A 23,727-nucleotide genomic window follows, 5' to 3' on the forward strand; every position below is an offset into this window, starting at 1 on the left:
AGGCATGTTGGACGACAACAATGTTTACAGCAGGTGGCAGGGGAGGTTTACTGTCTCCTCCAAGGGAACAGCGATGGCCAAATGAAGCTTCTTGAAGTAATTGAGCTTTGCAGCCAATTGGTTCAAAGGTTCATGGTGGTTCATATGGTCTTATGATTCTGCTGTTAAATAAAGTGTTGCCTGATACCATAACAAGCAATTAATGAAACAACTGGAACAGTAACTGAAGAAATATTTAGCACAGAACATGAATTTTAATTGTTATTTACATCTGTATCGCTGCAATGCATGGTAGGAGGCATGTTGGATGATAACAGTGTTGACAGCAGGTGGCAGCAGAGGTTGACCGACTCCTCCAAGGGAACAGTGATGGCCAAATGAAGCTTCTTGAAGCAATGAAGCTTTGCAGCCAATTTGTTTAACGCTTCATGGTGGTTCATTTGGTCTTATGACGGTCTTATGATGCCGCTGTCAAATTGTCAAAAAGTGTTACCGGTTAATATCTTTAGGTGTAAATATCCCATAATACAGTGTGGACAGCTGCGGTTTATAGAACAGTGCGGCTTATCTATGAACAAATGCCGTTTTCATGTCAAATTTGGTGGACGGCGGCCTATAATCAGATTCTAAAATACTCCTAAATCGGCAAAATCTTGACTTGAATCTAAAAAGCAGCTAATAGCTGTGGGGGTAGGGGGCATCAATAATATAATCGTAGACTCTGAATCGTAAGTTGCCCCAAGATTCCCACCTCTAGTGTTTACTAACATTTAATTTTGTATAAATGCGAAATCATGTTGGAGCTATTGCCTCCTCGGCAGCCACCCTCCTTTTACATGTCGGTTGGCCCTGCTCCTCTAAGCCGCGGCCCTCTGTAACTTTTCTGTGACCAAAGTATTCCCATACCAGCGATTTCGTTTTTTTTTTTTAATGGAGTTTCACCTCCTCCAACCATTGTGTAGCACAGCTGACTCACTGACACTGAGCAACAACCAGTGTGGGAGGGCTCAGCCTTACAGCTGCAAGTGAGAGATTTCTCCCTGCATGTTTGGGACATAAAAAATGGCTAATACCGTCGGGACGGTGTGACAGAGCATTTTTGCGGTTTTGAAACCGTGACGTTTTCATACCACGGCATACCTTGAAACCGGTAATCTGCACGTCTAGGGGGTTGTGACTGAAACAGCACTGAAACATGATTTTTTTATTGCCAGGCCCTCTAGGATTAGACCTCTATTGCTGTCAAAGACAGCCAATGAGTTAAGGAACTAGAAAAATGTATACCAGAGAAAAGTGCACCTGCAGCGTTCACTCCAGACTCTTCCTCTCTTATTATTGTAGCACAAATGCCCTTGACTGAAAGAATGCAGTCTCGGCAATGGTTTTTGTGTCAGGCACAAAGCTGGGCGTGTTCAGACTGCTGGTGAAGGTGCAGGAGTTACATAATCTTCTTCCGCGCTGTGACAAGGAAGAAGGGGGCAGCTGCCGACTAGCATCTCGTCATCTCGGCCCCGCGTCTTCTATCTCTTCCTCTATTCAATCCGGAAGCCGCACTTTCGCTATCTTGAGCTGTCCTCTGCCCTGATTTGCAAACCGCAACCTGTATCGGTCAAAAAAAAAGGAAATGACATCCCCTTTGACTCGTCCTTTACCTTTTGCACAGGGTCCATCTGCTGAGAGTCTCTGTTTGGAGTGTACAGGCTGGTGCGCTGTTGTGCATACTAATGATATCGCGAGCTCGCAGATGCTGTTATATCAAAACAAGTGGAGCGTAGATCTTTGACGCTCGCGGGGAGAGCGGCAGCTTGACAGAGAAAAGCCGACGGAGAGGCCCGAAACGAGTAAACACTGCGCATATGGACTCTTGGCGCCGTTTTGAAAAGCTGCCACGACGTAGCCGATGGCGTTTGTTTGGCATGGCGAAGTCGAACGGTGCGGACGGTTGAGAAAATTACGCGATTTTATGTCCAGCTTGGTGGTTGGTCGGAAGGCCGTGCCAAGAGATAAGAGGTTCCTCATTTTACCTCTGCTAGGGATTGTTTAGTTTTGTTTTTTTGTGTGATTACGTAAAGAAATTTAGTTTGAACACAAAAAAATTCCAGAGGTTCTCATTTTAGACACTTTTTATCAGTTCAGTTGAATTTCTGAAGTTTTCTATTGTGCTGATGATCACTAAGATTTTGGTTCTGCATTAGAATTCAGTCCTGAACCAGCACCAAGGACCTGACTCTGGCCTTTGGGGCGCTACTAATCCCATTTGCACCTCATCCCAGTCAGCACTGTGCAGTCACGTAGGATTGTGCTGTTGTCATGGCAGCAACCAAAAAGGAGGCGGACTCCCTTGCTCACAATCCGAACTCTTTTTGGGAGTGTTTAAACCTTTACAAAATAATACGTTATGTTTTTTGTCCCCCACTCATACGCTCATTGTTTTCCATTTTCCACCTGAGAAATCAAGGTGCCAATTGTAAAAGTTTTTTATTTTATTTTTTTTATCCAAACTGATTTGTGAGCAGTTAAAGATTCACAAAATAATACATTTGGTTTGTCCCCCCCCCCCCCCATATATACTCGTTTTCCCTTTTCCAACTAAGAAATCTGGGTGCCAATTGTACAGTTTTTTTGGGGGGGTGGATCGGAACTAATTATTTGTTCATTGTTAAATCTTCACAAAATAGTACATTTTGTTGGTTTTTTTCCCTCTTACCCAATCTCTAATTTTCCCTTTTCCACTTCCAAAAAAATCTAGGTGCTATTAGTAAAGCTTTTTGATCCAAATTGATGAAATGGTAACACCTTAAAAAAATACCCCATTGTATTTACCCTGTTTTCCCTTTTCCAACTAAGAAATCGTTTTTTTGGGGGGGTGGATCTGAACTAATTATTTGTTCATTTTTAAATCTTCACAAAATAGTACACTGTGTTTTTTTCCCCTCTTACCCAATCTCGTTTTCCCTTTTCCACTTCCCAAAAAATCTAGGTGCTATTAGTAAAGCTTTTTGATCCAAATTGATGAAGTGGTAACACCTTAAAAAAATACCCCATTGTATTCACCCTGTTTTCCCTTTTCCACCTAAAAAAAAATCATGGTGGCATTTGTAAATGTATTTTTTTTTAATCCAAACAGATTTGTTAGCAGTTAAAGATTCACAAAATAATATATTTGGTTTGGTTTTTTCCCCTTTCATATATACGCTTTTTCCCTTTTCCAACTAAGAAATCTGGGTGCCAATTGTACAGTTTTTTGGGGGGTGGATCCGAACTAATTATTTGTTCATTGTTAAATCTTCACAAAATAGTACACTTTGTTGTTTTTTTTTCCCTCTTACCCAATCTCTTGTTTTCCCTTTTCCACTTCCCAAAAAATCTAGGCGCTATTAGTAAAGCTTTTTGATCCAAAATGATGAAATGATAACACCTTCAGTCAAAATGGATGGGAAGTTTAGCGCCGTCAAAGGTAGCCAATGAGTTAAATGAGTGCATGAAAGGGTTAAGGACCTGGTGCTTTTTGACTCATTGTTTCTGAGCATGACTTCACGGGTGTCATTCAGCACGAGGGGTCTTGTTCGTGGTCAGTTATGTAAGAACGGCAATTTAAATCATACACAAACCGCTAACACAATGTACACCGTTACACCAATTACGCATACCACGATCGACCGGTGCGCCCTAATACAAGACATGCCGTAATAAGGCAAGCTGTTCAAACAAGGAACCGCCAAATCATCTCACCGCTATCCAAGAATTTAGTTGAGGAATACCGCAACAGCGAAAGGGAGAATGTACAATCTCAACGGAACTCGCTAATACCTCGACGGACGTGCTCTAAACAAATACCGTTGCCGTGTTTCTGCTGGCTGGGTGCCTTTGTTTTGCTCTGCCGCAGCTCTGCATGGGAACGCATTATGTAATGGGTGGCGTGCGCCCGGGATAGAAGGAAAGCCACGGAGAAGGGTGTGACTTGTAACACACACAATGACATAATCCACTGACCTCGTCCTCGCTTCTCTACATATTCCCGGCATGGAATTACCATGATTTTGGCAGTGAGGGAAGAACATCCTTATTTTAGGCCTTCCGTAACATTTGTGCGGTCGAACACTAGGACCGGCTTCCAAATATGATGTCACATAAAGCAGAAAAGTCAGAATGGATGTATTTTTCCATTCACGGTCACAGGAGGTGAACGGCTTATACTATTCAAGTTCAGATGGTCTTTGTATGCCATGTCAACGTTCAGAGTTGTTAGCATTGCAAGTACCGGTAATATTTCTTAAGAGCTGATTTCCCATTACCTTTAATTGAAAGCTCTATCCGTTTGTTTCCTATGGTTGTATTACACAAGAAGTGACGGCAGTTTCCATTATGGAAAGGCACAGTGGAAGAATATCTGGTTTTAATTTAACAGCGGCCGTGTGGGAGGAATCCCCGCTAACATGACTTTCATTCGTGGGCATCTGTGTTGAAAATGGGCCTTTTTCTTCCGTTGCAGATAAAATCGAAGAAGCCCAGAAGGAGCTGAAAGACCCGACGAGCTCGACTAAAGGTAAGAGATTTTTGGGTTTTTCAAATTACAGTTTCTGTTACTTACGAAATTATTTGGTTCTGGACGTAGTCTCATAAACTGAAAATTCCATTAGTAGAAAAGCGTTTTCCATGACAATGCCGTACCAAGCCTCCATAAATTCAGACGTAAATCTTTTAAAAAAGCATTTAAATGCATCAAAACATGTAACGATACATATTAAGATTAGATTATTGCACAATGAACATAAAATGAGAGTCGTGCACAACGTGACAAATAAAGAGTATAACTTAGTACACTCATGTAAAGCTGTCGGAACGCCTCATGGCACGAAGGGCGAATGAAGACTCTGGGATACACAAATACACATACAGTAGAAGCCCCTCTTAGCCAATTGGATGCCAGGAAGATGCTAAGCAATAGCCAGTGACAGAGCAGCAATAAGTATGTTACGTTTAGTAACCACTGGGATTGTGTTCTTTCCTGTCGTATCCTGAAATTTCTTTCAAAACAAGGGGCAATATTTTCCCGTTGAGGCATGTCGTGACCTGAAAATTCTGCATGTTTGGACGTTTGTAGGTAAAGGTACCTCTGTATAACTTGCTAGCGTTTAGAAAATGATTTAAAAGAGAATGCTTAGCTCGTTGGGTTCATTGGCACTGATAGACAAACAAGAGTTGCTTTAAAAATTAAGATCCAAACTTTGGCGGGAATGTTTCCGAGGTAGGAGTTTATTCCGTAACATTTTACAATAAAGGTCCCTTAATTAATATTCGTGAATGCATTTTTAGACAATAACTAATGTTTAAGTAACATTAGGTATTGCCTAATCTAACATTAATTTATATATTAACTAGGGCTTTACTGTGTGGAGATACAGATCTTAACCCCGCTCAGGTTGGTTTGGGGACATTTGCGGGGTGTGTCCTGGTCTTATCAGGTCAAGTGGGGACATTTGAGGGACACGTCCTGGTCATATCAGGGCATTTTCCCCCTTTTCCAACTAAAAAATCTGGGTGCCAATTGTACAATTTTTTTGGGTTGGATCGGAACTAATTATTTGTTCTTTGTTAAATCTTCACAAAATGGTACACTTTGTTGGTTTTTTCCCTCTTACCCAATCTCTTGTTTTCCCTTTTCCACTTCCAAAAAAATGTAGGTGCTATTAGTAAAGCTTTTTAATCCAAATTGATGAAATGGTAACACCTTCAAAAGGTGGGTGATGTGTCCTGGTCATATCAGGTCATTTGGGGACATTTGGGGGCCGTGTCCTGGTCATATCAGGTCATTTGGGGACATTTGTGGGATGTGTCCTGGTCATATCAGGTCATTTTGGTAAATTTGGGGGCCATGTCCTGGTCACATCAGGTCATTTGGGGACATTTGTGGGATGTGTCCTGGTCCTATTAGCACATTTGGGGGGCATGTCCTGGTCCTATCAGGTCATTTGGGGACATTCGGGGGGCGTGCCTTAGTCATATCTGGTAATTTCCTGATTTGGGTTGATTTGGGGATATTTGTTTTTTGCCATTGAAAATGAATGGGTAATTTGGACGTCCATGGTCGTCAATGGCATCGACATCCATATGCGTCAATGGAATCCAAGTACATTAGCATCAATAGAATTGACATACATGGCCGTCGATGGCATCTGTCTAAACTGGCCCAATGCAATGTAAAAGCCATTGGAAATGAATGGGAAATTTGAACGTCCATGGCTGTCATTGGCATCGACTTCTATATGCGTCAATGGAATCTAGGACATTTGGGGGACACGTCCTATTGATATCTGGTCATTTCCTTTTAATTTGGGGACATTAATTTTTTTCGCCATTGAAAATGAATGGGAAATTTGGACGTCCATGGCCATCAATGGCATCGACTTACATATGTGCCAATGGAATCCAAGGCATAATTAAAATCTGTCAATGTATAACCAGACTAACTAATGGTTAAGTAACATTGTGAAAAATATAATGCAAAACCTAACATTAATTCAGATATACATTCGTATACTAATACACAGTTATTATTGTATACTTGTCCAAGTGAATGAATGTATTCTTCCAAATTGCGAAACATTTTTCTGTGAGTCATTGGGTGTTGCAAGCCTAACTTTAAGTACGGTATTATTTAACGTTAGTTACCTAATACCAATTTTAAAATATGCGTACAGATACCTCATAAGTATTACTTAACCATAGTTAACTGCCGTACTACTGAATACTCTATTGTAAAGGGTAGCACATGTGTCCCTTAACTAAGAAATTACAAATGCTTAAAGTGCCTCCCCATAACCATAATTAACCATTACTGAATGCTTTTTGGAGCTATATTATAAAGTGTACCACATGTAACCCTTAGGTAGAAGATAAGATGAACCATTAATAGTTCAAATGAATGAAGTTGAAGCAATCACAACCAGACTTGTACATATTGAAAACAATAAAACATTATTTGAGGTGATATCCCAATTTCAAGAGTCAAGTGCAAAAAATGCACTTTGGTACTGAACCATTAGTTACTGTCTGGTTATGCATTAACTAATTTTAATTAATATATTTATGTTAGATAATGGATTATTTTAATTATTAAAATGTTACTCAAACATTAGTTATTGTCTAAAAATGCATTAACTAATGTTAGTTAAGGGACCCTTATTGTAAAGTTAATTCAAATTCAAACCTTATATTATTTAAAATATCATTTACATCAAAAATGGTTAAAGCTTTAAAACTATCATGGCTTTTGACTCTTTGGCAAAGGTCATTTCACTCATTTTTACTGAGAAAAATAGTTCAGTAAATTTCAGTAGCGTTTGGAAATGTTATCACTTTTTTTTTTTTTTTTAATTTATAGAAATAATCAGTTGGGATCAATCACTTGGGAAAATATGGAATGATTGTTGCGTTTAGATATTTTTGTGACTTGACATTTTTTATTGTATAGAACAGTTATCAATTCTAATATTAGGAAAAATATTTCATTCAATTTTGTAATTGATGAGAATTGCATTTGCTTTTGAAATTCAAAAAAAGTATAAAACAGTAATTAACTAATTATAGGATAAATGCCAGTAAATTTCAGTGAATTAAAAACAAACCAAAAAAAAATAAAGTTGTGAATTGAAAATGGTTAAAAAAATAAATAAAATGAATAAAATTTTAAAAATTATAAAACTCTAATCAGTTATACCACTTGGGGAAAATATGTTATTAAAGGGTGTACCCTGCCTACTGCCCAAAGTTAGCTGGGATTGGCTCCAGCACCCCTGTGACCCTCGTGAGGATAAGTGGCTTGAAAAATGAATGAATGCATTAGTGCTGCAACGATTAATCGATTAACTCGAGTATTCGATTAGAAAAAAAGATTCAAATTAAATTTTGCTGCTTCGAGTATTTGTTTAATTAAAGTGGCGTTGTAATGGTTTGTTTTGAAAGTGTTTGCATTTAGATTTATTGATTTGGGTGGATACACTGCCCTCTAGTCTGCCTCATTTCACATGGCTTAATCCAGCTGCTCCCTGTTAAGACCAACAAAGGCTAAGTTTTTGTTTGAGCCAAAGTTTTTTTTATGCATTCGTAATTTAGTTTATAGGTATATTTGGCCGTTTTTTGTGGGAATATGTGTGTGAACCATTTGTTAAGAGCATTGTAAAAAAAAAAAAAAAAAGTTAGCATTTTACAGCATTTAAGCTAGCGGACTTTTGCTATGCAAGTTAGCCAATTGTTATACTTAGATCATCATTTATTGATTTTTTTTTTTAATACCGTTTGACGCTTAGCTCAGGTATTTTAATTTTTTTTATTTTCCTTATCCGATTACTCGATTATTCGAACTAATTAGTTCATCGATTAATCGACTACTAAAATAATCGATAGCTGCAGCCCTAGAATGAATTATAGTAGCTTTTGGAAATGTTATACCAGTAATTGGTAAAAAATTGTAAGAATAGAAGTTTAATATAGTGAAAATATGTCATTCAATTACAAATTTCAGTGGATTTGGGGAATTTTAGCAACTAGAACTTTGTGATAATATATAGATCATTCGATGGCTGCCAGTTCAAAAGGATTTGACACCTATCGCTGTCAATGGCTTTTAGCTAAGCTTCTTAGCAAAACAAACTAGCTCTACGTAAATAGCACCAATGGAAGTTCCCCGATCAACTGCTGAGTCACGCTTCGTACAAAATAAATAATGAAACTGTCTCACTTGCAGGTCATTCGAGCGATAATTGAATTATTGTTCTGAACATATTGACACCAAATTCACAGCAGAAGGATGTGAAGAGCCACGTAATTGGACGTTTTTCACTGTCAACGGCACTGAAAGAGTTAATGAGATTAAGAAGAGATTGCGAAGAGAAGCTAACTGGTCCAAATGTATTTTTGTCGTCGCAATGCTTTTAAGGGCACAGATTAGGAAAGGACAGGGCGTTCCTCGGTCTAATTACGGAAAAATACCTTGGAGGAACCGTGACCTTGGGAAATACCTTCGCCAGGCGGGAAACTGTGACAGGTCACAATTAGGTTTATGTAACGTGTCCTGAGTCGCTTTAGCGAAGCCAACAAATGATGATGAATGGTCCAACATGTGGATTTGTTCTGGCGTGCCCGATGTTAGATCATTATGTCAAGTGGATTGCGCAATGTGTCGGGGGTTTTTTGGTGGTGGTTCTTGTAAGTAGGATTGTATAAACTCACATTGCTTTGGCCAAGGGATTATTTTGGGCTTTTAAAAAATACATGAGGAGGATATATGCTAGTTTTTTATCCTTTTTTGTTTCGTTTTTAATATTTATGTACGTATATAGTAGAGATGTTCAGATCGATCGGGATCGATCGAGTCTGATCACGTCATTTTCAAAGTATTGGAATCGGCAAAAAAATATCGGCCATGCCTTTTTTTTAATATATATGTATATTTTTGATTAAGTCGTTTTCTAATTTTATTTAACGTTACAGACATAATATGTTACACTCATCCAGAGTCTTTAGTTTAGGCTTAAGGTAGGGTTATCAAATTTATCCCAATAACGGCGGTAATTAATTTTTTAAAAAATGTATCGCGTTAAAATATTTAACGCAATTAATGCATGCGTTGCTCGACCCATTCACGCATTGTCGCGCTCAATCTGTAATGGCGCTGTTTTACCCATTTAGAGAGAGAGAAGGCAGCGTAAAATGAGTAGAGTGAATTTTGGCAGGCTTTGGAGCCATTTTTTAATAGGCTAAAGCCTTACAATCCCTCTCCCTACGATTAGAAATACCATGGGAAGCAATGTGGGGAAGCAAGGTAGCAATTGATCTTTTTCTTAACCCCTTATGTTATTTCCCAACGCAGAGAAGATATATCAATTGGTAGCACTACGCACAGTCATGGGTCCACTTCCCATCATGCATTTGGGTTGAATGGCTGCAGTATCATTTACTGAAAGCTCAACAAATACACTAGATGGCAATATTTAGTCACTATATACAAAGTCACAAGTCTTTCTTTCCGTGGATCCCTCTCACAGAAAGAATGTTAATAATGTAAATGCCATCTTGAGGATTTATTTTCATAATAAACAAATACAGTACTTATGTACTGTATGTTGAATGTATATATTCGTCCGAGTTTTATTCATTTTTTTCTTAATGCATTGCCAAAATGTATATGATCGGGAAAAATTATCGGGAATGATTGGAATTGAATCGGGAGCAAAAAAAAAAAAGCAATCGAATCGGGAAATATCGGGATCGGCAGATACTCAAACTCAAACGATCGGGATCGGACCGGGAGCAAAAAAACATGATCGGAACAACCCTAATAATTACACAGTGTTGCTGAAACCCATAAAATCAGTCGCACCCAAGCGCCAGCAGAAGACGACATAACACCAAAAAACACAAGTATCAAGTGCACGTGATACTGTGCTGTCATTTTAATCTGTTTGAGTGGGGCAAGTGCGTTAGATGCGTCAAATATTTTAACGTGATTAATTACAAAAATGAATTACCGACCGTTAACACGATAATTTTGACAGCCCTAAACAAAATACAATACTTTTGGACTTTTTGGATAGTTATTTTGGCGGTACTTAAAGAGTTCATTCAGACTTACGCGGAAATTCGGGTTAAGTCGCCTCTTGCTCGAGACTACTTGAAATCATTTTTTTTAACTGTTAGTGTTTTAGCCTATTTTGTGTTTTAAATAAAATAATAGCTTTCTAAATGGAAAGAAATATTTTTTAAAAAAATGAATAAAATATTTATTATTAACTCATTCCGTGCCATTAATGGTGATAGACGTCCAAAACCATTTAGACTGATAGGGATGGCAGCGATCGTTCGATCCCCTACCACCTCTATAAGACACCCTTTCCAGTATATATAGTTTTATATTTCTAACATAAATGTTATATGACATTTTTTTTTTTCTCCACAGGTATATCAGAAAGCAGTCGACGACTCGAAGGCTTGAAGAGGAAAAAGCTCGTTGGTGAAAACAAGCAAAAGAAAATTCCGAAATCTCCTGTGAAGAAACCGCTGCAGTTGAAAACTCCTGAAACAGTCCAAGGCGGAACCCCCAAGGAAACTACAACCAGTTCCCTTACTTCCAAAACTCCTTCGCGCAAACCGTCATCATTACTGAGTGAAAAAACAGAGACACAGGATGCTGAAGTGCTTCAACCGTCCCCCGACAAAGGGGAATCAGTCACTGACCATGAACGGCTAAAACCAGAAGAAACCAAGCCACCGTCGCACAAACCAACTAACGATGAAGACGCTTCTTTAAAAGTGGCACAAAGCAAGGATAGCAGCTTTGATAAAGATCCTTACCACACCAGCGCTCCTCTGGATGTCCTACTGAAGGCAATGGAGCCTGACATGCTAACGCTAGCTGAGAAGAAAAACACCTTCCTTGTCGCAGACTCTACAAAACCAACGAAGGGTGAAATCTCAAACATGCCGGCTGTAAATATCAGTCTCCATCCTCAATCGTCTCCTATGCAGACATATTATATCGACAAACAGGGTAACTTCATCGGCATCGCCCCGCCGTTACAGGAAAGCAGGCACACGTCGACACAGCGTGACCATTTGCAGTCGCTGTCGTTTGGGAATCAACGTTTTATTCCGGTTGTATCGAATCCGGAAAAGCCGAGTCTTCACATGAGTTTTAATAGCGGACTGTCTACTATAACTCATGCGCCAGCTCCCTCAGGCTCCAACGCGCTACCGAAAAGCCAACCGCCAATCGTGCACACCTGCCAATCGCTATCCGCAAGCGTGCCTAGCAGCATTCAGGTCCCGGTTACACCTGGAAACAACCACGTTCAGATTACGACCGTGATGAACTTTGGCGCAGATCAGGTTTCCAAGGACCAAAAGCCTAAGAAGCCAGGAAAATACGTCTGCGAATACTGCAACCGGGCATGCGCGAAACCTAGCGTGCTGCTCAAACATATCAGGTCTCACACGGGAGAAAGACCGTATCCCTGCGTAACATGCGGTTTCTCGTTCAAAACCAAGAGCAATTTGTACAAGCACAAGAAATCGCACGCTCACGCTATAAAACTCGGTCTCATTGCCCGCTCCGAATCAGGAGGCGGAACGTTATCGCAGGATTCCGACAAAGTTCCCGGAACGCATTCAGAAGTAGAAGAGAGCGGAGACAGCGACGACGAGGGAAGCACTGTCGATCTGGATCCGGATTCATCGCAAAGTAGCGCCGCTGCCTTGTCAGAAACCAGCTCACAGAATGCTACTACAACCCAAGCAAACTACGGAGAAATCGACTCGATGGCTGTGTTCGATGCGATCAAACCAGCTCTTGTTCAGAGAAGCCATGAGCCAAAAGCAGCAGCGCTGCTACCAAAAGTTGTTGTCTACCCAGCTAACGTTTCACCTCTGAGGGCAGATAGCCCGCAAGTTACCTGCGCGGCACCTGAACAAGCCGCTTCGCAACGCCAGCGAGAGTTTCCGACCGTCAACCTGCGATCGAACGTCACGGTCCTGTCATCTCTGAAAGAGGTCGTCGGTACGAGCCCCTCGCTAGATACCGTGAGTGAAGACGAAGACCAGCAGTGCAAGTCTCCGCTTTTGAGCGGCCACGGTCAGCTTCAGCGGCAACAAGCGACAGACTTTTCTCAACAGCAACAAGCCAAGTGTCTACTCAGCCCTCGTAGTTTGGGGAGCACAGATTCCGGCTATTTCTCTCGCTCTGAAAGTGCTGACCAAGCAATGAGTCCGCCGAGTCCATTTGTAAAGATAACGCCGCCAACTGAGATCGACTTATCCAAAAAGGATCATCCTACCGTCCCTCCAGCTGTTTCTACAGTCATGCACCTAGCAATGGAGCAGAGGTCACAAGCTACAGAGGGACAGATGCGCCCCCCGTTAGAAACAAAAGCCCTTTCTCTGGAAGAAAGAATTTCCAAACTGATATCTGATAACGAGGCAGTGGTAGACAACAAACAACTGGACAGCGTAAAACCGAGGAGGACCTCCCTGTCAAGGAGAGGTAGCATCGACTCTCCGAAATCTTACATATTCAAAGATTCCTTTCAGTTTGACCTGAAACCAATCGGAAGACGGTCCAGTTCCAGCTCCGACATCCCCAAATCCCCCTTCACTCCCACAGATAAATCAAAACCCGTTTTTCTTCTCTCTGTACCTTCTCAATACCCCCCGATGGATTGTTTGCCGATCACAAGGAGCAACTCAATGCCGACGACTCCCGGACACTCTGCTTTTCCGCTCAATATTGCCCAACTGCCGCACCCTTTGCGAATTTGTCATTCATTTGATGAGAAAACATCAGTTAATGACGATGTATTTTCATCTGCGCCCTCCACCCCTAATACGGTGTTACATTCTCGGACCTTGGTCAGACAAGCCGCCGTGGAGGATTTTTCCAGCAATGAGGGGCACAGACTTCCCACCGTTCGCTCCATGGATGACGCGTATCACGGCGTGAATAATAGCTCGGAACACATGCAAAGAAGTCGCTCTTTTGAACACAGTCAGGAAAGGCAAAGAAAACTACAGCAAAATAAAGGCACAATGTACGAATGCGAAACTTGTCGAAACCGGTACCGAAAATTGGAGAATTTTGAAACTCATAAGAAATTTTACTGCTCAGAACTTCACGGGCCCAAAAACAAACCAGTTGTTGTGAAGGAAACAGACCAAGATGTTTTTCACGTGCAACCAAATTTAGTTTCGAGATCAACGAGCGGCCCGGGATTGATCGAACAACAGACATCATTCAGAAAGAGAAGAAAAATGAAAAGCGTCGGGGATGAGGACGATCAATCTCCGACTGACACAAATGCACCTTGTTCTGTCAGTTTTGATTCAGCTCAATTGCTGACAACTCTCGGAAATCCGATTTTCCCCCAACATGCCGTAATGGTTGACGTCCAACCCAAAAACAACCAGCCAAAGCTAACTCAAATTCAACTCGTAGCACGGGGTACAAGTTCTTCAGATTCACGACTGTCGCCGATTCGAGAGACTCAGATCGGCGCCTCCGCTAAAGGAGAAATCCAGAGACAAGGCAGCGGTACTTCAGTGATCAGACACACCAACTCCCTCAGCAGACCCAGTTCATTTGAGACGGAATCTACAGAGCGAAGTTCTCCGTTGGATAGTCGTGAACAAGAACCCCAGAAATCCAAAGCAGACGTAACAGCAGCTGAGGCATACCATGAAACGTTATCTAACAAGATTATCGAAGCTAATTATAGGAATCAAAGAATGGAGCAATGTACTGATGCCGCAGCCACGGCAACTGGAGAAAGTGCTACTCCTGCGCAACAGTGCCGTCTAGTTCGTCAAAATAACATCCAAGTTCCTGAAATTTTAGTCACCGAAGAACCGGATAGAGACCACGAAACGCAGCCTTCCGAGCAGACGGAAAAACATACCGATCAGTTTAACTGGCCTCAAAGGAGTGAGACTTTATCAAAATTACCCGCGGAGAAACTTCCGCCCAAAAAGAAAAGAATTCGTTTGGCTCAAATGGAACATTCGTCAGGCGAATCGAGCTTTGAGTCGAGCCTCTCGCGAAGCCTGAGCAGAGACAGTACTCTTTCGCACTGCTCCAGTATTTCAGCCTCGTTCGACAGAGAAGAACCGTCAAGATCAGAAAGTCCTTCCGGAGGCGAGTGTGTCAGCAGAATTCCAGAGCCGCAAGGTCAGCCAAAAGTCTTCAGCACGCTCGGCGTACCCGGTGCCATGAGGCGTGCGGCTTCTGAACAGATCACTTGTACTCAACCTTCAGTGGAAATTTCATGTGATTACCGTAGCAAGTCTTTTGACTGCGGTAACGTCTCTCCCAGAAGAGGTCAATCGCCGGTTGGGCATCCGACGACTGGACCGATCACACAAGGGGCCCAGGTTCCACTGATTGAAAGGAGACGCGGGCCGTTAGTGCGCCAAATGTCTCTGAAGATATGCCCGGATAATCAGCAATCTGTTCGGAAAGCTGTCATAAATCTTGACAAAGCTCCAATTGTGAATATGAACTCTCTAAACCAAAACAGATCCCAAATTGTCAACAGATTTCCTATGGTCAATCCTTTCATCCTCCATTCTGGAGAGATACCCCTGCCAAGAAATGAACAAACAGTCCAAAGTATACATTTGGGAAGCCCGACACAGCAGCCCCAAGTGTATGGCCTCCCTCACCCTTGGCACCAAACATCCAGAGTTCAAGTAAGCCAAAAGGTACCGCAACCTGCGAGCCAGATTTTAGTAGGAAGTGAAATTACCGCATCAGAAGATAGTAAATGCCTCGTGCCCAAATACCAATTGCGATGTCCTACTCAAAGGCCTAGTGAAACATTTCCGTTCCACGCCGCGCAAGAATCTGCGATGACATTACCGGTTTTAACGATGCCTGTTGCCAATCCCGTTTTAAGCATTTCAAAATCATCAGAAGTACTCCAGAATGAGTCAAACAATCAGACCCGAACTGGTGTAATTCCGTTGCCGCAGATTCTAATAACTCACGATCAGATCCAAGGCAAAGGTACCTATCCAACCACTCACATTGCACATCCTGAAACTCCACTAGTCGTCAAGAAGGACTGGACTACAACCGGCTCTCATAACACCGGGGAAAGAGCGGCATCTTTGGGGTCTTTACATTGCACGCAGAAACTTGCATCCGTAACTCTTTGCCCGCAACAGGAACCAATCGCCTCCAGTAAAAGAATGTTATCCCCCGCCAATAGTTTGGATATCTACATGGAAAAACATCAAAAACGTGCCAAGGATGAGAACGGTGTGGCCTGCCTGACAGATGGCAGATCAGTCAGTTATCTTAATTCCACATTGTCGGAAGTAACCAGGCAGCGGAAACTGACACTAGTTCGTCAGGTTTGCACCACCGAACCGGCGGATAGTCCGATCGAGACAGAAGCGCCTCCTCTGCCTCATGTTCAAACGGAAACTGAGAAGGATCTCGATGACGTAAAACCGATGTCGCCTGACAGTACCGGACTGGAAAAAAGACACGAGGTCATTCCTGAGGAGAAAACTACTTCCCCTGATCGCCAGAGTAGTCAATCCCTGAAACCTCAAGTCAAAGTGGAAGAACATCGCTGGAATCCCGTGAAATCCCCCATAAAACCGTCGAGTTTCCACCACGCCAAACTACCCGTGTCTGTTTCCGTGGTCGGCACCAAAGAAAGCCACCGTCTGTCTTTCCCCAGCTTGAAGACAACCACCACTTTCACTTGGTGCTTCTTGACGAGGAGGAAGTCGCTTCACGCGTTACAGTCCGACCTGAAAACTTCGGCATACGCCGCGTGGACAGTAAACCCAGACAATCCTAATCCGCTCGGGTTGCCTACGAAGGTGGTCATGTCGCTCCTCGACTCCAAGCAGAGCTCCAAGAAAATCCTCTACACCTCGGCTATAAAGACATCCAGAAAATCGGACATCTTGTCCTACTCGGGCAAGCTGAAAGACGTCATGCCAAGGGTAAGAATATACACTTGAATTAAAACGGTTTAAATATGTTTAAACAGCTAGCGTCTAGCGCTGTTTAGCACCCACCCACCAATGAGTTTATCACTATTTGACATCAAGTCCATTTGAAGTGGGTGGGTTGACAGTAAATAATTTGCTGCTAACCCTCCCACTTCAAATGGATTGGACATCTAGCACTAGCAATGCCAGCCTATGAGTTAGCATTACCGTAATTTTCAGACTATAAGCCGCTACTTTTTTTCCTCATTTTAAATCCTGTGGCTTATGGTCCAACGCGGCTTGTTTGTTGATTTATTTGGGTTAATAGCCAATTACGTCTGGCAAATTGTGTCACTAACTCCTTTTATGTTCAGCTCGAAGCTTTTACATCCATTCAAAAGGGAGATAATTTCCCGGATGACACAAAATGACATCTGTCATAAGCATTCATTAGTGCTCATGGCAGTGTCATGTCATAATTATGATGGTGTTATGACAGTCTTATGGCTCCACTGTGAAATAGTGTTAACACATTCCATAACTAGCAATTACTGAAACAACTAGAACAGTAACTGAAGAAATAATTAGCACAGAACCTGAATTTTGATTTATTTACATCTGTAGTGCTGCATTGCATGCTAGGAGGCATGTTGGACGACAACAGTGTTGACAGCGGTGATGCTGTGAAACGAAGCTTCTTGAAGCAATGAAGCTTTGCAGCCAATTGGTTCTAAGCTTCATTTAGTCTTTTGACATCAAATAAAGTGTTACCGGCTGATATCTTTTGATGTAAATATCCCATAATACAGTGAGGACAGCTGCAGCTTATAGTCCAGTGCAGCTTATCTATGAACAAATTGCGTTTTTGTGTTAAATTTGGTGGGTGACGGCTTATAGTCAGGGGCGCCTTATAGTGCGAACATTACGGTAATTCAATTTAAACTAGGGCTGTCAAACGATTAAAATTTTTAATCGAGTTAATTACAGCTTAAAAATTAATTAATCGTAATTAATCGCAATTCAAACCATCTATAAAATATGCCATATTTTTCTGTAAATTATTGTTGGAATGGAAAGGTAAGACACAAGAGAGATATATACATTCAACATACGGTACATAAGTACTGTATTTGTTTATAATAACAATAAATCAACAAGATCGCATTAACATTTTTAACATTCTCTTAAAGCGATCCATGGATAGAAAGACTTGTAGTTCTTAAAAGATAAATGTTATTGCAAGTTATAGAAATTTAATAATAAAACCCCTCTTAATGTTTTCGTTTTATTAAAATTTGTAAAAATAAACTAGTAGCTCGCCATTGTTGATGTCAATAATTACACCATGCTCACTAATTGTGCTTAAACCCATAAAAACATTTGGACCCAAGTGCCAGCAGAGGGCGCCAAACACCAAAAAAAAAAACAAGTAACAAGCGGACATTACACTACTGTCATTTTAATCTGTTTGAGCGGGGCATGTGCGTTAATTGCGTCAAATATTTTAACATGCCCTGCTCGAACAGATTAAAATGACAGCACAATGTCATGTGCACTTGTTACTTGTGTTTTTGGGAGTTTTGTCGCCCTCTGCTGGCGCTTGGGTGCGACTGATTTTATGGGTTTCAGCACCATGAGAATTGTGTAATTATTGACATCAACAATGGCAAGCTACGAGTTTATTTTTTGATTGAAAATTTTACAACATTTATTAAAACGTTACATTAAGCATTAAACATTAAGAGGGGTTTTAATATAAAATTTCTATAACTTGTACTAACATTTATCTTTTAAAATTACAAGTCTTTCTATCCATGGATCACTTTAACAGAATGTTAATAATGTTAATGCCATCTTGTTGATTTATTGTTATAAGAAACAAATACAGTACTTATGTACAGTATGTTGAATGTATGTATCTAGTGTCTTATCTTTCCATTCCAACAACAATTTACAGAAAAATATGGCATATTTTATAGATGGTTTGAATTGCGATTAATTACGATTAATTAATTTTTAAGCTGTGATTAACTTGATTAAAAATTTTAATCGTTTGACAGCCCTAAAAAAATACATATATGAAAATACAATCATTACAAACAAACAAGTTCTCGCAAAATTCCCCTTTTTGACCTCTGTGACCTTTGACCACTTTACAGTATCTCACACTTCATTGAAATGCGAAATCAAATTTACCCCATCACAACAAATTTCTGGTGATCTGTAGTATTTTTGCAATCAAATATCATATCCACAGACAATATTTTCCAATACTGGTAACAACCCTAAAGAACATAGCTTCAAACTAGTTTTTTTTTTTTTTTTGTGCATTGGTATTCAGAAACAGAAGAATACATAACAATAACATGCCTTTCCAGGTGCCGGTGACCCAAAAGACGAGATCAGTGGAAGCCAGAAGCAAAGCGCAAATCGAAACTCATTCCAGCAATGAGTCAGACAAGGAGCTGGCATCAAAAATAGAGCCCAGGAGGATCAAAATCTTTGATGGCGGGTATGCTTTTGTACTTTTAATGAACTTGAGTATAAGATTTTCTTGTTTTTCACAATTCCTTCATCTGTCGCGAACCCTCCTCAGATACAAATCTAACGAAGAGTACGTTTACGTACGTGGACGGGGGCGCGGGAAATACATCTGCGAGGAATGCGGAATCCGCTGCAAGAAGCCCAGCATGTTGCGGAAACACATCCGCACCCACTCGGACGTTCGGCCGTATCACTGCATCCACTGCAACTTTTCCTTTAAGACGAAAGGTAAGCGCGTCAGGTACACTGTAAATACATCATGGCATTACAATTGCTTTAAAAATGAAGTTTCTGCATCCCTCTAAATGAAGACTGTGTGATTCAGCGTTCGTTATCAAACTTGCCCACTTCCCACGCAACGCTGCGGAACAGTACTTTGTCAGAACAACCCACGTTCATTTAAAAATGTCTTTATCAGTTACTCACCCTTTACACGGAGCTTGCCCAGAGACTCTTGTCTTACATAAGTATATCCTGTGATACGGTTCAACTGCTACCCACCAGTCACACCTTACTGCTCTTCGCAGGAAATCTAACCAAGCATATGAAGTCCAAAGCGCACAGTAAGAAATGCATGGAGATGGGTGTGCCTAACGGGCTGAGTGAAGACCAAGATGCAGAGGATTCAGGTACGAAACAGTGTTGTTTTTGGCAGCCCTTTTCATTTTCGTCTTAGGTCTTTTGGACGATAATACTTATTAGTCTTAGCTAGGGCTGTCAAACGATTCAAATTTTTAATCGAGTCAATTACAGCTTAAAAATGAATTAATCGTAATTAATCACAATTCAAACCATCTATAAAATATGCCATATTTTTCTGTAAATTATTGTTGGAATGGAAAGATAAGACACAAGACGGATATATACATTCAACATACGGTACATAAGTACTGTATTTGTTTATTACAAATATAAATCAACAAGACGCCATTAACATTATTAACATTCTCTTAAAGCGATCCATGGATAGAAAGACTTGTAGTTCTTAAAAGATAAATGTTCGTACAAGTTATAGAAACGTTATATTAAAACCCCTCTTAATGTTTTCGTTTTATTAAAACTTGTAAAATTTTCAATCAAAAAGTAAAGTAGTAGCTCGCCATTGTTGATGTCAATAATTACACCATGCTCACTCCCTGAACCCATAAAATCATTTGGACCCAAGCGCCAGCAGAGGGCGCCAAACACCAAAAAACAAGTAACAAGCAGACATTACACTGCAGTCATTTTAATCTGTTTGAGCGGGGCTTGTGTTAATTGCGTCAAATATTTTAACGTAATTAATTTTAAAAATTAATTACGTAATTTAAATTTTTTTAAAAAATTAATTACCGCCCGTTAACGCGATAATTTTGACAGCCCTAGTCTTAGCATATTTTAGTCGTCTTAAAATGTGTTCGTCTTCGTCTAGTTTTTGTTGACAAAAATTCAAGACTTAATTTCGTCTAGTTTTTAGTTGACGTTTACTAAGAATGTTTTCGTCTGAAAATTTTTAAAAAATCCAAAAATAGATAAATAATGGTTTCCAACTACAGGTAGTCCCCGGGTTGCGACGTACTCGACTTATGCGATTCTGACTTTACGATGCCGGAGTCTCGTCCGCCATTGTCTCCAGTCTTTTTTTTTTTTTTTTTTTTTTTTTTTTTTGCACAAACAGTACCTAATTGTACCTCACAGTATCTTATTTTTTACTTTACTTTATCAATATTATTTGTTCTGTCCTCACTAAATGTTAAGTTGTTCAGCTTGACAGACAGCAAACAAAGCATTTGCGCTTTTTGAAGCTTTTTACTTCCTTCAATTTTGAGAATGTGTAAAGCTGCAACACACATATGTACACTTATTGTCATAATGACTCCCATTTTGACAATAAAACACTTGACACAAAACAATTGGTGTTCAAACGTCCATCTAGTCTGATCAATATGGAAATTTAGTAGATTAAATTAGCAGAACAAAAGTCCGCTAGGTTAAATGCCACGAATGCTAACGTATTTACGTTGTCGTAGCAAATCTCTCACATGTGACTCCACAAACTGTAGCTGTAAACCTAATTACCAATGTATACACAAATTTACTGTATATTAGCTGAAATAACTTAGACTTATGTATCCTCCACTATTAAACAAAATACAATACAATACTTTTGGTGTACGTCGCCAGCATAGGAACGGAACTCATTCGTAACCTAGGGACTACTTGTATTTTGAATAAACAATGACAGACAAGCACGTATTGTAGCATCTTCATGGACAATGCCAACATGGTGATATACACACACAGCAGGAAAAGAGTACATTCTTTTCAATTAATTATAGCCACCTGGACGCCACTAACTGTACGTAAAAAAAGGTTGTCCAAGAGTTTAAGAGGACGCTTGAAGTTAGAATTAGCCTAACATAAACATTTGCAACAATTGTAAAATCTTGAATTTATGAATAATTAACAAGCAAAACTGTAAGCTCTGAATCCTTATTAGCAAAAACCTAAAAATTACTATTTTAGAGGTCGACCGATATGGGATTTTCAAATGCTAATGCCAATACCGATATCTAAAAAAATTGAACCGTGACACCCTTAATAACCATATGACAGTTTTATAAAGTTGCCGCCATCTTCACACCACACAGTTACATCTATAATTCAACAAGTATTATAAAGTGCTTTGAGCAACATTTAATATGTGCAAAAATGCTATATTAGCATAAGCGTAATCTACTCTACTTCGATTTTGTCGCTAACCCATATTTTAAGATTTTTTCCAAACCTCCAATACCAAAAACGTGCTATCGGTACAGTATCAGCTGATACCACACGGTTGGAATCTGTATCGACAACTAAAATATAACATCGATGCAACACTACTTGCCAATCAATCAACAACACGTGCGCAACAAAATGTCACCATGCTATGCTATACTATGCTAGTTTGTTTTTGCAGTAACACAAGTTTTCATGGTTTGATTTTGCACTACTCTTGATAGAAAAGGAGGTTATTTTTGCATTTTTCCTGTTAACTCATTGGTCGCCATTGACGGCGCTAGACGTCCAATCCATTTGAAGTGGGAGGGGTGGCAGCGAATGAACGAACGTTCGTTCCCTCCCACTTCAAATGGATTGGACATCTACACGTGATAAAATCACTTAAAGATTATTAATATAGTTTTGGATGGTCTTGAAAATTCAATTCACAATTTTGGGTTGACAGGAGACCGCAGTCAAGTGAGTAGCGCTGATCGGCAGGACTCCGACGGCGACGACTCGGAAGGCCCCGACGAGGAGGAGAACGACGACGAGGAAGAAGAGGACAGCCAAGCGGAGTCCGGGTTGTCCACCAACCCGTCCGTATCGGCCAGCCCGCAGCACATTCCGTCTAAAGAAGCAGAAGTCCCCCCGAGCGCCCTCCTGGCTCAGATGTCCATCAGTTCCTTCAAAGCGGACGCAGCGGAATCCGCGCTCGGCACTGAGGCTTTGTCGCTGAGTCGACAGTACGCCACGATCGGCTACCGCCCGAGCTCCACGCCCCCCGTCGCGGCCGACTCCAACTTCTCTGACACGGAGTCTGTACATATGATGAGTCCGGTGTCGCCGTGCAGGCAGATGTCCATCGACTACCCCGACTGCGAAGGGCCGTTTAGTCCGCCGGGGACGGGATTTCGACCACAGCAGGTGAGATCTGTTGAGTGTCTTCTTGGTCAAGTGTGTCTAAACTACAGCCCGCGATCCAGTTTTTATCGGATAGCAGAAAATGATGAAAGTGTCGTCAAATACAGTATGTCCCCCACAAGAAGCTTGAGTTCATCCTACATTCTGTTGCATTTCTCAACTACAACACAAGATGGAGCTAGTCAGTCAAAGTCAACATTTTAGGGGTCAAAATATAACAAAATGTTGAAATTACTTATGGAATTTTAGTGAGCCGATAGTTATTTTGGAGTATTGGACTGTTTCAGATTTGGTCGCCAGATCAGATCCGGTCAAGTATTCACATGTTTTTAGAAAAGGTCGACCGATATGGGATTTTCAAAGGCCGATACCGGTCTATAGGTCTATAGTTAATTTTGTAAGTTGATACTTAATTTTAAAGCATGTATATTATGAAAGGCAATTGAAACACTCACTATATAAATGTACAGTGGGGCTAATAAGTATTTAGTCAACCACCAATTGTGCTAGTTCTCCTACTTGAAAAGAAGCGAGGCATGTAATTGTCAACATGGGTAAACCTCAACCATGAGAGACAGAATGTGAAAAAAAAACAGAAAATCACATTGTTTGATTTTTAAAGAATTTATTTCCAAATTAGAGTGGAAAATAAGTATTTAGTCACCTACAAACAAGCAAGATTTCTGGCTGTCAAAGAGGTCTAACTTCTTCTAACGAGGCTTCACTCGTTACCTGTATTAATGGCACATGTTTTAACTCATCGGTATAAAAGACACCTGTCCACAAATTCAGTCAGTCACACTCCAAACTCCACAATGGCCAAGACCAAAGAGCTGTCAAAGGACACCAGAGACAAAATTGTAGACCTGCACCTGGCTGGGAAGACTGAATCTGCAATAGGTAAAACGCTTGGTGTAACGAAATCAACTGTGGGAGCAATTATTAGAAAATGGAAGACATACAAGACTACTGATAATCTCCCTGGATCTCGGGCTCCATGCAAGATCTCACCCCGTGGCGTCA

At 40.7% G+C, this 23,727-nt stretch overlaps 1 protein-coding gene across 4 annotated transcripts in view; it reads left to right on the top strand.

Annotated features, from left to right (window-relative positions):
* Positions 1-23,727, top strand: part of hivep1 (HIVEP zinc finger 1) — a 77,450-nt gene that overhangs the window by 49,659 nt on the left and 4,064 nt on the right. For all 4 annotated transcript variants that reach the window (XM_057827357.1, XM_057827358.1, XM_057827359.1 and 1 more), the window contains 6 exons: positions 4,493-4,546; positions 10,958-16,506; positions 18,873-19,006; positions 19,091-19,266; positions 19,566-19,667; positions 22,247-22,707. In XM_057827357.1, coding sequence (XP_057683340.1) covers positions 4,493-4,546; positions 10,958-16,506; positions 18,873-19,006; positions 19,091-19,266; positions 19,566-19,667; positions 22,247-22,707 — 6,476 coding nt within the window. The remainder of the gene's footprint in view (positions 1-4,492; positions 4,547-10,957; positions 16,507-18,872; positions 19,007-19,090; positions 19,267-19,565; positions 19,668-22,246; positions 22,708-23,727) is intronic.

The sequence above is a fragment of the Corythoichthys intestinalis genome, chromosome 22 (genome assembly GCF_030265065.1).
Source record: "Corythoichthys intestinalis isolate RoL2023-P3 chromosome 22, ASM3026506v1, whole genome shotgun sequence".
In the NCBI taxonomy this organism is placed as follows: domain Eukaryota; kingdom Metazoa; phylum Chordata; class Actinopteri; order Syngnathiformes; family Syngnathidae; genus Corythoichthys; species Corythoichthys intestinalis.